We start from the raw sequence: 23722 nt of genomic DNA on the forward strand, positions 1-23722 counted from the left end.
GAGAGAGAGAGATGGAGGGAGGGGAAGGAGAGAGAGAGATGGAGGGAGGGGAAGGAGAGAGAGAGATGGAGGGAGGGGAAGGAGAGAGAGAGATGGAGGGAGGGGAAGGAGAGAGAGTGATGGAGGGAGGGGAAGGAGAGAGACATGGAGGGAGGGGAAGGAGAGAGAGAGATGGAGGGAGGGGAAGGAGAGAGAGAGATGGAGGGAGGGGAAGGAGAGAGAGAGATGGAGGGAGGGGAAGGAGAGAGACATGGAGGGAGGGGAAGGAGAGAGAGAGATGGAGGGAAGGAGGGGAAGAAGGAGAGAGAGATGGAGGGAGGGGAAGGAGAGAGAGATGGAGGGAGGGGAAGGAGAGAGAGAGATGGAGGGAGGGGAAGGAGAGAGAGAGATGGAGGGAGGGAGGGGAAGAAGGAGAGAGAGATGGGGAGCAGAGAGGGGGAGGTGGAGAGAGAGAGAGAAAAGGGGAGACATTTTCTTCGTGAAAATAACACAATATTTTTTTATGATTTGACATGATTTCCAGACCTACAAATTCTACAACAAAAACTATATTCAAATAAATTCTGGCATTTAGCAGCCGCTTTCATCCAAAACGACATTTTCCTATGAGTATAGAAGCCACCATCCTGGCCCCAGTGGGTATAGAACCCACCATCCTGGACCCAGAGAGTATAGAACCCACCATCCTGGCCCCAGAGGGTATAGAACCCACCATCCTGGCCCCAGCGGGTATAGAACCCACCATCCTGGCCCCAGTGGGTATAGAACCCACCATCCTGGCCCCAGAGGGTATAGAACCCACTATCCTGGCCCCAGAGGGTATAGAACCCACCATCCTGGCCCCAGAGGGTATAGAACCCACCATCCTGGCCCCAACGGGTATAGAACCCACCATCCTGGCCCCAGCGGGTATTGCACACACCATCCTGGCCCCAGAGGGTATTGAACCCACCATCCTGGCCCCAGAGGGTATTGAACCCACCATCCTGACCCCAGAGGGTATAGAAGCCACCATCCTGGCCCCAGAGGGTATAGAACCCACCATCCTAGCCCCAGAGGGTATAGAACCCACCATCCTGGCCCCAGAGGGTATAGAACCCACCATCCTGGCCCCAGAGGGTATAGAACCCACCATCCTGGCCCCAGAGGGTATAGAACCCACCATCCTGGCCCCAGCGGGTATAGAACCCACCATCCTGGCCCCAGCGGGTATTGCACACACCATCCTGGCCCCAGAGGGTATTGAACCCACCATCCTGGCCCCAGAGGGTATAGAACCCACCATCCTGGCCCCAGAGGGTATAGAACCCACCATCCTGGCCCCAGCGGGTATAGAACCCACCATCCTAGCCCCAGAGGGTATAGAACCCACCATCCTGGCCCCAGAGGGTATAGAACCCACCATCCAGGCCCCAGAGAGTATAGAACCCACCATCCTGGCCCCAGCGGGTATTGAACCCACCATCCTGGCCCCAGAGGGTATAGAACCCACCATCCAGGCCCCAGAGGGTATAGAACCCACCATCCAGGCCCCAGAGGGTATAGAACCCACCATCCTGGCACCAGCGGGTATTGAACCAATCCTGGCACCAGCGGGGCCAGATTAGGATCTATAGCTATGAGAGTGATTGTCTTCCTGGATTAGGATCTATAGCTACGAGAGTGATTGTCTTTCTTGATTAGGATCTATAGCTACGAGAGTGATTGGTTTCCTGGATTAGGATCTATTGCTATGAGAGTGATTGTCTTCCTGGATTAGGATCTATAGCTACGAGCGTGATTGTCTTCCTGGATTAGGGTCTATAGCTACGAGAGGGATTGTCTTCCTGGATTAGGGTCTATAGCTACGAGAGTGATTGTCTTCCTGGATTAGGGTCTATAGCTACGAGAGTGATTGTCTTCCTGGATTAGGATCTATAGCTACGAGAGGGATTGTCTTCCTGGATTAGGGTCTATAGCTACGAGAGTGATTGTCTTCCTGGATTAGGATCTATAGCTACGAGAGGGATTGTCTTCCTGGATTAGGATCTATAGCTACGAGAGGGATTGTCTTCCTGGATTAGGGTCTATAGCTACGAGAGTGATTGTCTTCCTGGATTAGGATCTATAGCTACGAGAGGGATTGTCTTCCTGGATTAGGATCTATAGCTACGAGAGGGATTGTCTTCCTGGATTAGGATCTATAGCTACAAGAGGGATTGTCTTCCTGGATTAGGATCTATAGCTACGAGAGGGATTGTCTTCCTGGATTAGGATCTATAGCTACGAGAGGGATTGTCTTCCTGGATTAGGATCTATAGCTACGAGAGGGATTGTCTTCCTGGATTAGGATCTATAGCTACGAGAGGGCTTGTCTTCCTGGATTAGGATCTATAGCTACGAGAGGGATTGTCTTCCTGGATTAGGATCTATAGCTACGAGAGGGATTGTCTTCCTGGATTAGGGTCTATAGCTACGAGAGTGATTGTCTTCCTGGATTAGGATCTATAGCTACGAGAGGGATTGTCTTCCTGGATTAGGATCTATAGCTACGAGAGGGATTGTCTTCCTGGATTAGGATCTATAGCTACGAGAGGGATTGTCTTCCTGGATTAGGATCCGTAGTAAAGAAAGGATGTGGACACAGATAAAGGATTAGAATCAATTCTTTCAAGTTTTTTAAATCCAGGTCTGGTGTGCGTGTGTGTGCTTGCTTGCACGCTTACGTGTGTGTGTGTGTGTGTGCTTAAGGTGTGTGTGCTTAAGGTGTGTGTGCTCTCACCCCAGGCCCAGCTGTCGACAGACAACCTCCACGTCGCTCTCATCCCATTGGTCGTCGCAGACGGATCCCCACACGCCCCCGTGGAACACCTCAACACGCCCCTCCCACGCTGCCACGCCCCCCACCAACCTCACTGGCACCACTGCTACCACTGGACACAGACACACCACAACGAAACACAGAGGACAGAGTTAGCCCAAACTACCCCCCCTAACCCCCTGCATGTTCTACTAGCCCAGTCTGAATACAGTTAGCCCAAACTACCCCCCCTAACCCCCTGCATGTTCTACTAGCCCAGTCTGAATACAGTTAGCCCAAACTACCCCCCCTAACCCCCTGCATGTTCTACTAGCCCAGTCTGAATACAGTTAGCCCAAACTACCCCCCCTAACCCCCTGCATGTTCTACTAGCCCAGTCTGAATACAGTTAGCCCAAACTACCCCCCCTAACCCCCTGCATGTTCTACTAGCCCAGTCTGAATACAGTTAGCCCAAACTACCCCCCCAACCCCCTGCATGTTCTACTAGCCCAGTCTGAATACAGTTATCCCAAACTACCCCCCCTAACCCCCTGCATGTTCTACTAGCCCAGTCTGAATACAGTTAGCCCAAACTACCCCCCCTAACCCCCTGCATGTTCTACTAGCCCAGTCTGAATACAGTTAGCCCAAACTACCCCCCCTAACCCCCTGCATGTTCTACTAGCCCAGTCTGAATACAGTTAGCCCAAACTACCCCCCCTAACCCCCTGCATGTTCTACTAGCCCAGTCTGAATACAGTTAGCCCAAACTACCCCCCCAACCCCCTGCATGTTCTACTAGCCCAGTCTGAATACAGTTAGCCCAAACTACCCCCCCTAACCCCCTGCATGTTCTACTAGCCCAGTCTGAATACAGTTAGCCCAAACTACCCCCCCTAACCCCCTGCATGTTCTACTAGCCCAGTCTGAATACAGTTAGCCCAAACTACCCCCCCTAACCCCCTGCATGTTCTACTAGTCCAGTCTGAATACAGTTAGCCCAAACTACCCCCCCTAACCCCCTGCATGTTCTACTAGCCCAGTCTGAATACAGTTAGCCCAAACTACCCCCCCTAACCCCCTGCATGTTCTACTAGTCCAGTCTGAATAGTACTAGTCCAGTCTGAATAGTACTAGTCCAGTCTGAATAGTACTAGTCCAGTCTGAATAGTACTAGTCCAGTCTGAATAGTACTAGTCACCTCCCCCACACATTTTCTACTAGTCCAGTCTGAATAGTACTAGTCCAGTCTGAATAGTACTAGTCCAGTCTGAATAGTACTAGTCCAGTCTGAATAGTACTAGTCCAGTCTTAGTAGTACTAGTCCAGTCTTAGTAGTACTAGTCCAGTCTGAATAGTACTAGTCCAGTCTGAAAAGTACTAGTCCAGTCTGAATAGTACTAGTCCAGTCTGAATAGTACTAGTCACCTCCCCCACACATTTTCTACTAGTCCAGTCTGAATAGTACTAGTCCAGTCTGAATAGTACTAGTCCAGTCTGAATAGTACTAGTCCAGTCTGAATAGTACTAGTCCAGTCTGAATAGTACTAGTCCAGTCTTAGTAGTACTAGTCCAGTCTGAATAGTACTAGTCCAGTCTGAATAGTACTAGTCCAGTCTGAATAGTACTAGTCCAGTCTGAATAGTACTAGTCCAGTCTGAATAGTACTAGTCACCTCCCCCACACATTTTCTACTAGTCCAGTCTGAATAGTACTAGTCCAGTCTGAATAGTACCAGTCCCTCCCACCACCACCTTCCAGTGGGGTACAGGTGACGGCAGTAGCGTGGGGACACTCCCCTCCTACCTTCCAATGGGGTACAGGTGACGGGGGGACACTCCCTTCCTACCTTCCAATGGGGTACAGGTGACGGGGGGACACTCCCTTTCTACCTTCCAATGGGGTACAGGTGACGGCTGTAGGGTGGGGACACTCCCTTCCTACCTTCCAATGGGGTACAGGTGACGGGGGGACACTCCCTTCCTACCTTCCAATGGGGTACAGGTGACGGGGGGACACTCCCCTCCTACCTTCCAATGGGGTACAGGTGACGGGGGGACACTCCCTTCCTACCTTCCAATGGGGTACAGGTGACGGAGGGACACTCCCCTCCTACCTTCCAATGGGGTACAGGTGACGGGGGGACACTCCCTTCCTACCTTCCAATGGGGTACAGGTGACGGGGGGACACTCCCCTCCTACCTTCCAATGGGGTACAGGTGACGGGGGGACACTCCCTTCCTACTTTCCAATGGGGCACAGGTGACGGGGGGACACTCCCTTCCTACCTTCCAATGGGGTACAGGTGACGGGGGGACACTCCCTTCCTACCTTCCAATGGGGTACAGGTGACGGGGGGACACTCCCTTCCTACCTTCCAATGGGGTACAGGTGACGGGGGGACACTCCCTTCCTACCTTCCAATGGGGTACAGGTGACGGGGGGACACTCCCTTCCTACCTTCCAATGGGGAACAGGTGACGGCAGCAGCGTGGGGACACTCCCCTCCGTTCCATGGGACACTGGGACACTGCAGTATATCAGGCTCCTCCCCCTGACAGTGGACCGCCCCCCAGTGCATTCTGACCACACCCCCTCGAGGAGATAGGGCGGAGGAGCGCGCTCGCCCAGAGAAACTACAGGGAGAGAGAGAGATGGACAGACAGACAGACAGACAGACAGACACACGCAGGCCAACACACACACACACACACACACACACACACACACACACACACACACACACAGTCAAGCAGTCGTTTTAAACCAATCACTGTCACCCTCTTTAGCATGTAGCTGACGTCTGACTGTATCTGACCTGATCTCTGGCGCTTTGTGTGTGTGTGTGTGTGTGTGTGTGTGTGTGTGTGTGTGTGTGTGTGTGTGTGTGTGTGTGTGTGTGTGTGTGTGTGTGTGTGTGTGTGTGTGTGTGTGTGTGTGTGTGTGTGTGTGTGTGTGTATCGGTGTGTGTATCGTGTGTGTGTGTGTGTATCGGTGTGTGTATCGTGTGTGTGTATCGGTGTGTGTATCGGTGTCAGCATGTCAGAGGTCGCAGTGTCTCTCTGTCCTCCAGGGAAATCAAGGGGTCTCTCCACCTCTCCCACCACAGCCGAGGAGCTCTGTCTCTGGATAGGATCTGTCCACATCTCCCCCCTCCTTCCTGTCCCTGTAGACCCACAGTATCCCCTTCTACAGGCTATGACCCACAGTATCCCCTTCTACAGGCTATGACCCATGACCCACAGTATCCCCTTCTACAGGCTATGACCCATAGTATCCCCTTCTACAGGCTATGACCCATAGTATCCCCTTCTACAGGCTATGACCCATAGTATCCCCTTCTACAGGCTATGACCCATAGTATCCCCTTCTACAGGCTATGACCCATAGTATCCCCTTCTACAGGCTATGACCCATAGTATCCCCTTCTACAGGATATGACCCACAGTATCCCCTTCTACAGGCTATGACCCATAGTATCCCCTTCTACAGGCTATGACCCATAGTATCCCCTTCTACAGGCTATGACCCATAGTATCCCCTTCTACAGGCTATGACCCATAGTATCCCCTTCTACAGGCTATGACCCATAGTATCCCCTTCTACAGGCTATGACCCACAGTATCACCTTCTACAGGCTATGACCCATAGTATCCCCTTCTACAGGCTATGACCCATAGTATCCCCTTCTACAGGCTATGACCCATGACCCATAGTATCCCCTTCTACAGGCCATGACCCATAGTATCCCCTTCTACAGGCTATGACCCATAGTATCCCCTTCTACAGGCTATGACCCATGACCCATAGTATCCCCTTCTACAGACTATGACCCATAGTATCCCCTTCTACAGGCTATGACCCACAGTATCCCCTTCTACAGGCTATGACCCATAGTATCCCCTTCTACAGGCTATGACCCATGACCCATAGTATCCCCTTCTACAGGCTATGACCCATAGTATCCCCTTCTACAGGCTATGACCCACAGTATCCCCTTCTACAGGCTATGACCCATAGTATCCCCTTCTACAGGCTATGACCCATAGTATCCCCTTCTACAGGCTATGACCCACAGTATCCCCTTCTACAGGCTATGACCCATGACCCACAGTATCCCCTTCTACAGGCTATGACCCATAGTATCCCCTTCTACAGGCTATGACCCATAGAGTCCCCTTCTACAGGCTATGACCCATAGTATCCCCTTCTACAGGCTATGACCCACAGTATCCCCTTCTACAGGCTATGACCCATAGTATCCCCTTCTACAGGCTATGACCCATAGTATCCCCTCCTCCCTGTAGACCCACAGTATCCCCTTCTACAGGCTATGACCCATAGTATCCCCTTCTACAGGCTATGACCCATAGTATCCCCTTCTACAGGCTATGACCCATAGTATCCCCTTCTACAGGCTATGACCCATAGTATCCCCTTCTACAGGCTATGACCCATAGTATCCCCTTCTACAGGCTATGACCCATAGTATCCCCTTCTACAGGCTATGACCCATAGTATCACCTTCTACAGGCTATGACCCATAGTATCCCCTTCTACAGGCTATGACCCACAGTATCCCCTTCTACAGGCTATGACCCATAGTATCCCCTTCTACAGGCTATGACCCACAGTCTCCCCTTCTACAGGCTATGACCCATAGTATCCCCTTCTACAGGCTATGACCCACAGTATCCCCTTCTACAGGCTATGACCCATAGTATCCCCTTCTACAGGCTATGACCCATAGTATCCCCTTCTACAGGCTATGACCCATAGTATCCCCTTCTACAGGCTATGACCCAAAGTATCCCCTTCTACAGGCTATGACCCATAGTATCCCCTTCTACAGGCTATGACCCATGACCCATAGTGTCCCCTTCTACAGGCTATGACCCATAGTATCCCCTTCTACAGGCCCATAGTATCCCCTTCTACAGGCTATGACCCACAGTATCCCCTTCTACAGGCTATGACCCATAGTATCCCCTTCTACAGGCTATGACCCATAGTATCCCCTTCTACAGGCTATGACCCACAGTATCCCCTTCTACAGGCTATGACCCACAGTATCCCCTTCTACAGGCTATGACCCATAGTATCCCCTTCTACAGGCTATGACCCACAGTATCCCCTTCTACAGGCTATGACCCATAGTATCCCCTTCTACAGGCTATGACCCATAGTATCCCCTTCTACAGGCTATGACCCATAGTATCCCCTTCTACAGGCTATGACCCACAGTATCCCCTTCTACAGGCTATGACCCACAGTATCCCCTTCTACAGGCTATGACCCATAGTATCCCCTTCTACAGGCTATGACCCATAGTATCCCCTTCTACAGGCTATGACCCACAGTATCCCCTTCTACAGGCCCATAGTATCCCCTTCTACAGGCTATGACCCATGACCCATAGTATCCCCTTCTACAGGCTATGACCCATAGTATCCCCTTCTACAGGCTATGACCCACAGTATCCCCTTCTACAGGCTATGACCCATAGTATCCCCTTCTACAGGCTATGACCCATGACCCACAGTATCCCCTTCTACAGGCTATGACCCATAGTATCCCCTTCTACAGGCTATGACCCATAGTATCCCCTTCTACAGGCTATGACCCACAGTATCCCCTTCTACAGGCCCATAGTATCCCCTTCTACAGGCTATGACCCATGACCCATAGTATCCCCTTCTACAGGCTATGACCCACAGTATCCCCTTCTACAGGCCCATAGTATCCCCTTCTACAGGCTATGACCCATGACCCATAGTATCCCCTTCTACAGGCTATGACCCATAGTATCCCCTTCTACAGGCCATGACCCACAGTATCCCCTTCTACAGGCTATGACCCATAGTATCCCCTTCTACAGGCTATGACCCACAGTATCCCCTTCTACAGGCCCATAGTATCCCCTTCTACAGGCTATGACCCATGACCCATAGTATCCCCTTCTACAGGCTATGACCCATAGTATCCCCTTCTACAGGCTATGACCCACAGTATCCCCTTCTACAGGCTATGACCCATAGTATCCCCTTCTACAGGCTATGACCCACAGTATCCCCTTCTACAGGCTATGACCCATAGTATCCCCTTCTACAGGCTATGACCCATAGTATCCCCTTCTACAGGCTATGACCCATAGTATCCCCTTCTACAGGCTATGACCCACAGTATCCCCTTCTACAGGCTATGACCCATAGTATCCCCTTCTACAGGCTATGACCCACAGTCTCCCCTTCTACAGGCTATGACCCATAGTCTCCCCTTCTACAGGCTATGACCCATAGTATCCCCTTCTACAGGCTATGACCCATAGTACCCCCTTCTACAGGCTATGACCCACAGTATCCCCTTCTACAGGCTATGACCCATGACCCATAGTATCCCCTTCTACAGGCTATGACCCATAGTATCCCCTTCTACAGGCTATGACCCATAGTATCCCCTTCTACAGGCTATGACCCATAGTATCCCCTTCTACAGGCTATGACCCATAGTATCCCCTTCTACAGGCTATGACCCATAGTATCCCCTTCTACAGGCTATGACCCATAGTATCCCCTTCTACAGGCCATGACCCACAGTATCCCCTTCTACAGGCTATGACCCATAGTATCCCCTTCTACAGGCTATGACCCATAGTATCCCCTTCTACAGGCTATGACCCACAGTATCCCCTTCTACAGGCTATGACCCATAGTATCCCCTTCTACAGGCTATGACCCATAGTATCCCCTTCTACAGGCTATGACCCATAGTATCCCCTTCTACAGGCTATGACCCACAGTATCCCCTTCTACAGGCCCATAGTATCCCCTTCTACAGGCTATGACCCATGACCCATAGTATCCCCTTCTACAGGCTATGACCCATAGTATCCCCTTCTACAGGCTATGACCCACAGTATCCCCTTCTACAGGCTATGACCCATAGTATCCCCTTCTACAGGCTATGACCCATGACCCACAGTATCCCCTTCTACAGGCTATGACCCATAGTATCCCCTTCTACAGGCTATGACCCATAGTATCCCCTTCTACAGGCTATGACCCACAGTATCCCCTTCTACAGGCCCATAGTATCCCCTTCTACAGGCTATGACCCATGACCCATAGTATCCCCTTCTACAGGCTATGACCCACAGTATCCCCTTCTACAGGCCCATAGTATCCCCTTCTACAGGCTATGACCCATGACCCATAGTATCCCCTTCTACAGGCTATGACCCATAGTATCCCCTTCTACAGGCCATGACCCACAGTATCCCCTTCTACAGGCTATGACCCATAGTATCCCCTTCTACAGGCTATGACCCACAGTATCCCCTTCTACAGGCCCATAGTATCCCCTTCTACAGGCTATGACCCATGACCCATAGTATCCCCTTCTACAGGCTATGACCCATAGTATCCCCTTCTACAGGCTATGACCCACAGTATCCCCTTCTACAGGCTATGACCCATAGTATCCCCTTCTACAGGCTATGACCCACAGTATCCCCTTCTACAGGCTATGACCCATAGTATCCCCTTCTACAGGCTATGACCCATAGTATCCCCTTCTACAGGCTATGACCCATAGTATCCCCTTCTACAGGCTATGACCCACAGTATCCCCTTCTACAGGCTATGACCCATAGTATCCCCTTCTACAGGCTATGACCCACAGTCTCCCCTTCTACAGGCTATGACCCATAGTCTCCCCTTCTACAGGCTATGACCCATAGTATCCCCTTCTACAGGCTATGACCCATAGTACCCCCTTCTACAGGCTATGACCCACAGTATCCCCTTCTACAGGCTATGACCCATGACCCATAGTATCCCCTTCTACAGGCTATGACCCATAGTATCCCCTTCTACAGGCTATGACCCATAGTATCCCCTTCTACAGGCTATGACCCATAGTATCCCCTTCTACAGGCTATGACCCATAGTATCCCCTTCTACAGGCTATGACCCATAGTATCCCCTTCTACAGGCTATGACCCATAGTATCCCCTTCTACAGGCCATGACCCACAGTATCCCCTTCTACAGGCTATGACCCATAGTATCCCCTTCTACAGGCTATGACCCATAGTATCCCCTTCTACAGGCTATGACCCACAGTATCCCCTTCTACAGGCTATGACCCATAGGATCCCCTTCTACAGGCCCATAGTATCCCCTTCTACAGGCTATGACCCATAGTATCCCCTTCTACAGGCTATGACCCATAGTATCCCCTTCTACAGGCTATGACCCATAGTATCCCCTTCTACAGGCTATGACCCATAGTATCCCCTTCTACAGGCTATGACCCATAGTATCCCCTTCTACAGGCTATGACCCATAGTATCCCCTTCTACAGGCTATGACCCACAGTCTCCCCTTCTACAGGCTATGACCCACAGTATCCCCTTCTACAGGCTATGACCCATAGTATCCCCTTCTACAGGCTATGACCCATAGTATCCCCTTCTACAGGCTATGACCCATAGTATCCCCTTCTACAGGCTATGACCCATAGTATCCCCTTCTACAGGCTATGACCCACAGTCTCCCCTTCTACAGGCTATGACCCATAGTATCCCCTTCTACAGGCTATGACCCATAGTATCCCCTTCTACAGGCTATGACCCATAGTATCCCCTTCTACAGGCTTTGACCCATAGTATCCCCTTCTACAGGCTATGACCCACAGTATCCCCTTCTACAGGCCCATAGTATCCCCTTCTACAGGCTATGACCCATGACCCATAGTATCCCCTTCTACAGGCTATGACCCATAGTATCCCCTTCTACAGGCTATGACCCACAGTATCCCCTTCTACAGGCTATGACCCATAGTATCCCCTTCTACAGGCTATGACCCATAGTATCCCCTTCTACAGGCTATGACCCATAGTATCCCCTTCTACAGGCTATGACCCACAGTATCCCCTTCTACAGGCTATGACCCACAGTATCCCCTTCTACAGGCTATGACCCACAGATAGTATCCCCTTCTACAGGCTATGACCCATAGTATCCCCTTCTACAGGCTATGACCCATAGTATCCCCTTCTACAGGCTATGACCCATAGTATCCCCTTCCACAGGCTATGACCCATAGTATCCCCTTCTACAGGCTATGACCCACAGTATCCCCTTCTACAGGCTATGACCCATAGTATCCCCTTCTACAGGCTATGACCCATAGTATCCCCTTCTAAAGGCTATGACCCATAGTCTCCCCTTCTACAGTCTATGACCCATAGTATCCCCTTCTACAGGCTATGACCCACAGTATCCCCTTCTACAGGCTATGACCCATAGTATCCCCTTCTACAGGCTATGACCCACAGATAGTATCCCCTTCTACAGGCTATGACCCATAGTATCCCCTTCTACAGGCTATGACCCATAGTATCCCCTTCTACAGGCTATGACCCATAGTATCCCCTTCTACAGGCTATGACCCATAGTATCCCCTTCTACAGGCTATGACCCACAGTATCCCCTTCTACAGGCTATGACCCATAGTATCCCCTTCTACAGGCTATGACCCATAGTATCCCCTTCTACAGGCTATGACCCATAGATAGTATCCCCGTCTACAGGCTATGACCCATAGTATCCCCTTCTACAGGCTATGACCCATAGATAGTATCCCCTTCTACAGGCTATGACCCACAGTATCCCCTTCTACAGGCTATGACCCATGACCCACAGTATCCCCTTCTACAGGCTATGACCCACAGTATCCCCTTCTACAGGCTATGACCCATAGTATCCCCTTCTACAGGCTATGACCCATAGTATCCCCTTCTACAGGCTATGACCCATAGTATCCCCTTCTACAGGCTATGACCCACAGTATCCCCTTCTACAGGCTATGACCCACAGTATCCCCTTCTACAGGCTATGACCCATAGTACCCCCTTCTACAGGCTATGACCCATAGTATCCCCTTCTACAGGCTATGACCCATAGTATCCCCTTCTACAGGCTATGACCCATAGTATCCCCTTCTACAGGCTATGACCCATAGTATCCCCTTCTACAGGCTATGACCCACAGTATCCCCTTCTACAGGCTATGACCCACAGTTTCCCCTTCTACAGGCTATGACCCATAGTATCCCCTTCTACAGGCTATGACCCATAGTATCCCCTTCTACAGGCTATGACCCATAGTATCCCCTTCTACAGGCTATGACCCACAGTATCCCCTTCTACAGGCTATGACCCATAGTATCCCCTTCTACAGGCTATGACCCACAGTATCCCCTTCTACAGGCTATGACCCACAGTATCCCCTTCTACAGGCTATGACCCATAGTATCCCCTTCTACAGGCTATGACCCATAATATCCCCTTCTACAGGCTATGACCCATAGTATCCCCTTCTACAGGCTATGACCCACAGTATCCCCTTCTACAGGCTATGACCCACAGTATCCCCTTCTACAGGCTATGACCCATAGTATCCCCTTCTACAGGCTATGACCCATAGATAGTATCCCCTTCTACAGGCTATGACCCATAGTATCCCCTTCTACAGGCTATGACCCATAGTATCCCCTTCTACAGGCTATGACCCACAGTATCCCCTTCTACAGGCTATGACCCATAGTATCCCCTTCTACAGGCTATGACCCATAGTATCCCCTTCTACAGGCTATGACCCATAGTATCCCCTTCTACAGGCTATGACCCATAGATAGTATCCCTTTCTACAGGCTATGACCCATAGTATCCCCTTCTACAGGCTATGACCCATAGTATCCCCTTCTACAGGCTATGACCCATAGTATCCCCTTCTACAGGCTATGACCCACAGTATCCCCTTCTACAGGCTATGACCCACAGATAGTATCCCCTTCTACAGGCTATGACCCATAGTATCCCCTTCTACAGGCTATGACCCATAGTATCCCCTTCTACAGGCTATGACCCATAGTATCCCCTTCTACAGGCCCATAGTATCCCCTTCTACAGGCTATGACCCACAGTCTCCCCTTCTACAGGCTATGACCCACAGTATCCCCTTCTACAGGCTATGACCCATAGTAACCCCTTCTACAGGCTATGACCCATAGTATCCCCTTCTACAGGCTATGACCCATAGAGTCCCCTTCTACAGGCTATGACCCATAGAGTCCCCTTCTACAGGCTATGACCCATAGTATCCCCTTCTACAGGCTATGACCCATAGTATCCCATTCTACAGGCTATGACCCACAGTATCACCTTCTACAGGCTATGACCCATAGTATCCCCTTCTACAGGCTATGACCCATAGTATCCCCTACAGGCTATGACCCATAATATCCCCTTCTACAGGCCCATAGTATCCCCTTCTACAGGCTATGACCCATAGTATCCCATTCTACAGGCTATGACCCATAGATAGTATCCCCTTCTACAGGCTATGACCCATAGTATCCCCTTCTACAGGCTATGACCCATAGTATCCCCTTCTACAGGCTATGACCCATAGTATCCCCTTCTACAGGCTATGACCCATAGTATCCCCTTCTACAGGCTATGACCCACAGTATCCCCTTCTACAGGCTATGACCCATAGTATCCCCTTATACAGGCTATGACCCATAGTGTCCCCTTCTACAGGCTATGACCCACAGTATCCCCTTCTACAGGCTATGACCCATAGTATCCCCTTCTACAGGCTATGACCCATAGTATCCCCTTCTACAGGATATGACCCACAGTCTCACCTTCTACAGGCTATGACCCATAGTATCCCCTTCTACAGGCTATGACCCACAGTATCCCCTTCTACAGGCTATGACCCATAGTATCCCCTTCTACAGGCTATGACCCATAGTATCCCCTTCTACAGGCTATGACCCACAGTATCCCCTTCTACAGGCTATGACCCATAGTATCCCCTTCTACAGGCTATGACCCACAGTATCCCCTTCTACAGGCTATGACCCATAGTATCCCCTTCTACAGGCTATGACCCATAGTATCCCCTTCTACAGGCTATGACCCATGACCCATAGTCTCCCCTTCTACAGGCTATGACCCATGACCCATAGTCTCCCCTTCTACAGGCTATGACCCATAGTATCCCCTTCTACAGGCTATGACCCATGACCCATAGTCTCCCCTTCTACAGGCTATGACCCATGACCCATAGTCTCCCCTTCTACAGGCTATGACCCATAGATAGTATCCCCTTCTACAGGCTATGACCCACAGTATCCCCTTCTACAGGCTATGACCCACAGTATCCCCTTCTACAGGCTATGACCCACAGTATCCCCTTCTACAGGCTATGACCCATGACCCATAGTCTCCCCTTCTACAGGCTATGACCCATAGTCTCCCCTTCTACAGGCTATGACCCATGACCCATAGTATCCCCTTCTACAGGCTATGACCCATAGATAGTATCCCCTTCTACAGGCTATGACCCACAGTATCCCCTTCTACAGGCTATGACCCACAGTATCCCCTTCTACAGGCTATGACCCACAGTACCCCCTTCTACAGGCTATGACCCACAGTATCCCCTTCTACAGGCTATGACCCATAGTATCCCCTTCTACAGGCTATGACCCATAGTATCCCCTTCTACAGGCTATGACCCATAGTATCCCCTTCTACAGGCTATGACCCACAGTATCCCCTTCTACAGGCTATGACCCATAGTATCCCCTTCTACAGGCTATGACCCATAGTCTCCCCTTCTACAGGCTATGACCCATAGTATCCCCTTCTACAGGCTATGACCCACAGTATCCCCTTCTACAGGCTATGACCCATAGTATCCCCTTCTACAGGCTATGACCCATAGTATCCCCTTCTACAGGCTATGACCCATAGTATCCCCTTCTACAGGCTATGACCCATAGTATCCCCTTCTACAGGCTATGACCCATAGTATCCCCTTCTACAGGCTATGACCCATAGTATCCCCTTCTGCAGGCTATGACCCACAGTATCCCCTTCTACAGGCTATGACCCATAGTATCCCCTTCTACAGGCTATGACCCACAGTATCCCCTTCTACAGGCCCATAGTATCCCCTTCTACAGGCTATGACCCATAGTATCCCCTTCTACAGGCTATGACCCATAGTCTCCCCTTCTACAGGCTATGACCCATAGTATCCCCTTCTACAGGCTATGACCCACAGTATCCCCTTCTACAGGCTATGACCCACAGATAGTATCCCCTTCTACAGGCTATGACCCATAGTATCCCCTTCTACAGGCTATGACCCACAGTATCCCCTTCTACAGGCTATGACCCATAGTATCCCCTTCTACAGGCTATGACCCACAGTATCCCCTTCTACAGGCTATGACCCATAGTATCCCCTTCTACAGGCTATGACCCACAGTATCCCCTTCTACAGGCTATGACCCATGACCCACAGTATCCCCTTCTACAGGCTATGACCCACAGTATCCCCTTCTACAGGCTATGACCCATAGTATCCCCTTCTACAGGCTATGACCCACAGTATCCCCTTCTACAGGCTATGACCCACAGTATCCCCTTCTACAGGCTATGACCCATAGTATCCCCTTCTACAGGCTATGACCCATAGATAGTATCCCCGTCTACAGGCTATGACCCATAGTATCCCCTTCTACAGGCTATGACCCATAGATAGTATCCCCTTCTACAGGCTATGACCCACAGTATCCCCTTCTACAGGCTATGACCCATGACCCACAGTATCCCCTTCTACAGGCTATGACCCACAGTATCACCTTCTACAGGCTATGACCCATAGTAACCCCTTCTACAGGCTATGACCCACAGTATCCCCTTCTACAGGCTATGACCCATAGTATCCCCTTCTACAGGCTATGACCCATAGTATCCCCTTCTACAGGCTATGACCCATAGTATCCCCTTCTACAGGCTATGACCCACAGTATCCCCTTCTACAGGCTATGACCCACAGTATCCCCTTCTACAGGCTATGACCCATAGTATCCCCTTCTACAGGCTATGACCCATAGTATCCCCTTCTACAGGCTATGACCCATAGTATCCCCTTCTACAGGCTATGACCCATAGATAGTATCCCTTTCTACAGGCTATGACCCATAGTATCCCCTTCTACAGGCCCATAGTATCCCCTTCTACAGGCTATGGCCCATAGTATCCCCTTCTACAGGCTATGACCCACAGTATCCCCTTCTACAGGCTATGACCCATAGTATCCCCTTCTACAGGCTATGACCCATAGATAGTATCCCTTTCTACAGGCTATGACCCACAGTATCCCCTTCTACAGGCTATGACCCACAGATAGTATCCCCTTCTACAGGCTATGACCCATAGTATCCCCTTCTACAGGCTATGACCCATAGTATCCCCTTCTACAGGCTATGACCCATAGATAGTATCCCCTTCTACAGGCTATGACCCATAGTATCCCCTTCTACAGGCTATGACCCACAGTATCCCCTTCTACAGGCTATGACCCATAGTATCCCCTTCTACAGGCTATGACCCATAGTATCCCCTTCTACAGGCTATGACCCACAGTATCCCCTTCTACAGGCTATGACCCATAGTATCCCCTTCTACAGGCTATGACCCATAGTATCCCCTTCTACAGGCTATGACCCATAGTATCCCCTTCTACAGGCTATGACCCACAGTATCCCCTTCTACAGGCTATGACCCATAGTATCCCCTTCTACAGGCTATGACCCACAGTATCCCCTTCTACAGGCTATGACCCACAGTATCCCCTTCTACAGGCTATGACCCACAGTATCCCCTTCTACAGGCTATGACCCATAGTATCCCCTTCTACAGGCTATGACCCATAGATAGTATCCCCGTCTACAGGCTATGACCCATAGTATCCCCTTCTACAGGCTATGACCCATAGATAGTATCCCCTTCTACAGGCTATGACCCATAGATAGTATCCCCTTCTACAGGCTATGACCCATAGTATCCCCTTCTACAGGCTATGACCCATAGATAGTATCCCCTTCTACAGGCTATGACCCACAGTATCACCTTCTACAGGCTATGACCCATAGTATCCCCTTCTACAGGCTATGACCCATAGTATCCCCTTCTACAGGCTATGACCCACAGTATCCCCTTCTACAGGCTATGACCCATAGTATCCCCTTCTACAGGCTATGACCCACAGTATCCCCTTCTACAGGCTATGACCCATAGTATCCCCTTCTACAGGCTATGACCCATAGTATCCCCTTCTACAGGCTATGACCCATAGTATCCCCTTCTACAGGCTATGACCCACAGTATCCCCTTCTACAGGCTATGACCCATAGTATCCCCTTCTACAGGCTATGACCCATAGTATCCCCTTCTACAGGCTATGACCCATAGTATCCCCTTCTACAGGCTATGACCCATAGTATCCCCTTCTACAGGCTATGACCCATAGTATCCCCTTCTACAGGCTATGACCCACAGTATCCCCTTCTACAGGCTATGACCCACAGATAGTATCCCCTTCTACAGGCTATGACCCATAGTATCCCCTTCTACAGGCTATGACCCACAGTATCCCCTTCTACAGGCCCATAGTATCCCCTTCTACAGGCTATGACCCATAGTATCCCCTTCTACAGGCTATGACCCATAGTATCCCCTTCTACAGGCTATGACCCATAGTATCCCCTTCTACAGGCTATGACCCATAGTAGCCCCTTCTACAGGCTATGACCCACAGTATCCCCTTCTACAGGCTATGACCCACAGTATCCCCTTCTACAGGCTATGACCCACAGTATCCCCTTCTACAGGCTATGACCCATAGTAACCCCTTCTACAGGCTATGACCCATAGTATCCCCTTCTACAGGCTATGACCCATAGAGTCCCCTTCTACAGGCTATGACCCATAGAGTCCCCTTCTACAGGCTATGACCCATAGTATCCCCTTCTACAGGCTATGACCCATAGTATCCCATTCTACAGGCTATGACCCATAGATAGTATCCCCTTCTACAGGCTATGACCCATAGTATCCCCTTCTACAGGCTATGACCCATAGTATCCCCTTCTACAGGCTATGACCCATAGTGTCCCCTTCTACAGGCTATGACCCACAGTATCCCCTTCTACAGGCTATGACCCATAGTATCCCCTTCTACAGGCTATGACCCATAGTATCCCCTTCTACAGGCTATGACCCACAGTCTCCCCTTCTACAGGCTATGACCCATAGTATCCCCTTCTACAGGCTATGACCCACAGTATCCCCTTCTACAGGCTATGACCCATGACCCATAGTATCCCCTTCTACAGGCTATGACCCATAGTATCCCCTTCTACAGGCTATGACCCACAGTATCCCCTTCTACAGGCTATGACCCATAGTATCCCCTTCTACAGGCTATGACCCATAGTGTCCCCTTCTACAGGCTATGACCCATAGTATCCCCTTCTACAGGCTATGACCCACAGTATCCCCTTCTACAGGCTATGACCCATAGTATCCCCTTCTACAGGCTATGACCCATAGTAACCCCTTCTACAGGCTATGACCCATAGATAGTATCCCCTTCTACAGGCTATGACCCACAGTATCCCCTTCTACAGGCTATGACCCATAGTATCCCCTTCTACAGGCTATGACCCATAGTATCCCCTTCTACAGGCTATGACCCATAGTATCCCCTTCTACAGGCTATGGCCCATAGTATCCCCTTCTACAGGCCCATAGTATCCCCTTCTACAGGCTATGACCCATAGTAACCCCTTCTACAGGCTATGACCCATAGATAGTATCCCCTTCTACAGGCTATGACCCATAGTATCCCCTTCTACAGGCTATGACCCATAGTATCCCCTTCTACAGGCTATGACCCACAGTATCCCCTTCTACAGGCTATGACCCACAGTATCCCCTTCTACAGGCTATGACCCATAGTATCCCCTTCTACAGGCTATGACCCACAGTATCCCCTTCTACAGGCTATGACCCATAGTATCCCCTTCTACAGGCTATGACCCACAGTCTCCCCTTCTACAGGCTATGACCCACAGTATCCCCTTCTACAGGCTATGACCCATAGTATCCCCTTCTACAGGCTATGACCCATAGTATCCCCTTCTACAGGCTATGACCCATAGTATCCCCTTCTACAGGCTATGACCCATGACCCATAGTCTCCCCTTCTACAGGCTATGACCCATGACCCATAGTCTCCCCTTCTACAGGCTATGACCCATAGTATCCCCTTCTACAGGCTATGACCCATGACCCATAGTCTCCCCTTCTACAGGCTATGACCCATGACCCATAGTCTCCCCTTCTACAGGCTATGACCCATAGATAGTATCCCCTTCTACAGGCTATGACCCATAGTATCCCCTTCTACAGGCTATGACCCACAGTATCCCCTTCTACAGGCTATGACCCATAGTATCCCCTTCTACAGGCTATGACCCATAGTATCCCCTTCTACAGGCTATGACCCATAGTATCCCCTTCTACAGGCTATGACCCATAGTATCCCCTTCTACAGGCTATGACCCATAGTATCCCCTTCTACAGGCTATGACCCACAGTATCCCCTTCTACAGGCTATGACCCACAGTCTCCCCTTCTACAGGCTATGACCCATAGTATCCCCTTCTACAGGCTATGACCCATAGTATCCCCTTCTACAGGCTATGACCCACAGTATCCCCTTCTACAGGCTATGACCCATGACCCATAGTATCCCCTTCTACAGGCTATGACCCATAGTATCCCCTTCTACAGGCTATGACCCATAGATAGTATCCCCTTCTACAGGCTATGACCCATAGTATCCCCTTCTACAGGCTATGACCCATAGTAACCCCTTCTACAGGCTATGACCCACAGTATCCCCTTCTACAGGCTATGACCCATAGTATCCCCTTCTACAGGCTATGACCCATAGATAGAATCCCCTTCTACAGGCTATGACCCACAGTATCCCCTTCTACAGGCTATGACCCATAGTATCCCCTTCTACAGGCTATGACCCATAGTATCCCCTTCTACAGGCTATGACCCATAGTATCCCCTTCTACAGGCTATGACCCATAGTATCCCCTTCTACAGGCTATGACCCACAGTATCCCCTTCTACAGGCTATGACCCACAGTATCCCCTTCTACAGGCTATGACCCATAGTATCCCCTTCTACAGGCTATGACCCATAGTATCCCCTTCTACAGGCTATGACCCATAGATAGTATCCCCTTCTACAGGCTATGACCCACAGTACCCCCTTCTACAGGCTATGACCCACAGTATCCCCTTCTACAGGCTATGACCCATAGATAGTATCCCCTTCTACAGGCTATGACCCATAGATAGTATCCCCTTCTACAGGCTATGACCCATAGTATCCCCTTCTACAGGCTATGACCCATAGTATCCCCTTCTACAGGCTATGACCCATAGTATCCCCTTCTACAGGCTATGACCCACAGTATCCCCTTCTACAGGCTATGACCCATTGTATCCCCTTCTACAGGCTATGACCCATAGTATCCCCTTCTACAGGCTATGACCCACAGTATCCCCTTCTACAGGCTATGACCCATAGTATCCCCTTATACAGGCTATGACCCATAGTGTCCCCTTCTACAGGCTATGACCCACAGTATCCCCTTCTACAGGCTATGACCCATAGTATCCCCTTCTACAGGCTATGACCCATAGTATCCCCTTCTACAGGATATGACCCACAGTCTCCCCTTCTACAGGCTATGACCCATAGTATCCCCTTCTACAGGCTATGACCCACAGTATCCCCTTCTACAGGCTATGACCCATAGTATCCCCTTCTACAGGCTATGACCCATAGTATCCCCTTCTACAGGCTATGACCCACAGTATCCCCTTCTACAGGCTATGACCCATAGTATCCCCTTCTACAGGCTATGACCCACAGTATCCCCTTCTACAGGCTATGACCCATAGTATCCCCTTCTACAGGCTATGACCCATAGTATCCCCTTCTACAGGCTATGACCCATGACCCATAGTCTCCCCTTCTACAGGCTATGACCCATGACCCATAGTCTCCCCTTCTACAGGCTATGACCCATAGTATCCCCTTCTACAGGCTATGACCCATGACCCATAGTCTCCCCTTCTACAGGCTATGACCCATGACCCATAGTCTCCCCTTCTACAGGCTATGACCCATAGATAGTATCCCCTTCTACAGGCTATGACCCACAGTATCCCCTTCTACAGGCTATGACCCACAGTATCCCCTTCTACAGGCTATGACCCACAGTATCCCCTTCTACAGGCTATGACCCATGACCCATAGTCTCCCCTTCTACAGGCTATGACCCATAGTCTCCCCTTCTACAGGCTTTGACCCATGACCCATAGTATCCCCTTCTACAGGCTATGACCCATAGATAGTATCCCCTTCTACAGGCTATGACCCACAGTATCCCCTTCTACAGGCTATGACCCACAGTATCCCCTTCTACAGGCTATGACCCACAGTACCCCCTTCTACAGGCTATGACCCACAGTATCCCCTTCTACAGGCTATGACCCATAGTATCCCCTTCTACAGGCTATGACCCATAGTATCCCCTTCTACAGGCTATGACCCATAGTATCCCCTTCTACAGGCTATGACCCACAGTATCCCCTTCTACAGGCTATGACCCATAGTATCCCCTTCTACAGGCTATGACCCATAGTCTCCCCTTCTACAGGCTATGACCCATAGTATCCCCTTCTACAGGCTATGACCCACAGTATCCCCTTCTACAGGCTATGACCCATAGTATCCCCTTCTACAGGCTATGACCCATAGTATCCCCTTCTACAGGCTATGACCCATAGTATCCCCTTCTACAGGCTATGACCCATAGTATCCCCTTCTACAGGCTATGACCCATAGTATCCCCTTCTACAGGCTATGACCCATAGTATCCCCTTCTGCAGGCTATGACCCACAGTATCCCCTTCTACAGGCTATGACCCATAGTATCCCCTTCTACAGGCTATGACCCACAGTATCCCCTTCTACAGGCCCATAGTATCCCCTTCTACAGGCTATGACCCATAGTATCCCCTTCTACAGGCTATGACCCATAGTCTCCCCTTCTACAGGCTATGACCCATAGTATCCCCTTCTACAGGCTATGACCCACAGTATCCCCTTCTACAGGCTAAGACCCACAGATAGTATCCCCTTCTACAGGCTATGACCCACAGTATCCCCTTCTACAGGCTATGACCCATAGTCTCCCCTTCTACAGGCTATGACCCATAGTATCCCCTTCTACAGGCTATGACCCACAGTATCCCCTTCTACAGGCTAAGACCCACAGATAGTATCCCCTTCTACAGGCCCATAGTATCCCCTTCTACAGGCTATGACCCATAGTATCCCCTTATACAGGCTATGACCCATAGTATCCCCTTCTACAGGCTATGACCCACAGTATCCCCTTCTACAGGCTATGACCCACAGTATCCCCTTCTACAGGCTATGACCCATAGTATCCCCTTCTACAGGCTATGACCCACAGTATCCCCTTCTACAGGCTATGACCCATAGTATCCCCTTCTACAGGCTATGACCCACAGTATCCCCTTCTACAGGCTATGACCCATGACCCACAGTATCCCCTTCTACAGGCTATGACCCACAGTATCCCCTTCTACAGGCTATGACCCATAGTATCCCCTTCTACAGGCTATGACCCATAGTATCCCCTTCTACAGGCTATGACCCACAGTATCCCCTTCTACAGGCTATGACCCACAGTATCCCCTTCTACAGGCTATGACCCATAGTATCCCCTTCTACAGGCTATGACCCATAGATAGTATCCCCGTCTACAGGCTATGACCCATAGTATCCCCTTCTACAGGCTATGACCCATAGATAGTATCCCCTTCTACAGGCTATGACCCACAGTATCCCCTTCTACAGGCTATGACCCATGACCCACAGTATCCCCTT

At 50.3% G+C, this 23722-nt stretch overlaps 1 protein-coding gene across 1 annotated transcript in view; it reads right to left on the reverse strand.

Annotated features, from left to right (window-relative positions):
• The window catches only part of LOC129842414 (neurotrypsin-like), a 79684-nt gene that overhangs the window by 39288 nt on the left and 16674 nt on the right, over positions 1-23722 (reverse strand). The window contains exons 3-4 of the mRNA XM_055910969.1: positions 5242-5417; positions 2762-2912 (exon numbers count right to left, since the gene is read on the reverse strand). Coding sequence (XP_055766944.1) covers positions 2762-2912; positions 5242-5417 — 327 coding nt within the window. The remainder of the gene's footprint in view (positions 1-2761; positions 2913-5241; positions 5418-23722) is intronic.

This window comes from Salvelinus fontinalis, unplaced genomic scaffold, assembly GCF_029448725.1.
Source record: "Salvelinus fontinalis isolate EN_2023a unplaced genomic scaffold, ASM2944872v1 scaffold_0039, whole genome shotgun sequence".
NCBI classification, from domain to species: Eukaryota; Metazoa; Chordata; class Actinopteri; order Salmoniformes; family Salmonidae; genus Salvelinus; species Salvelinus fontinalis.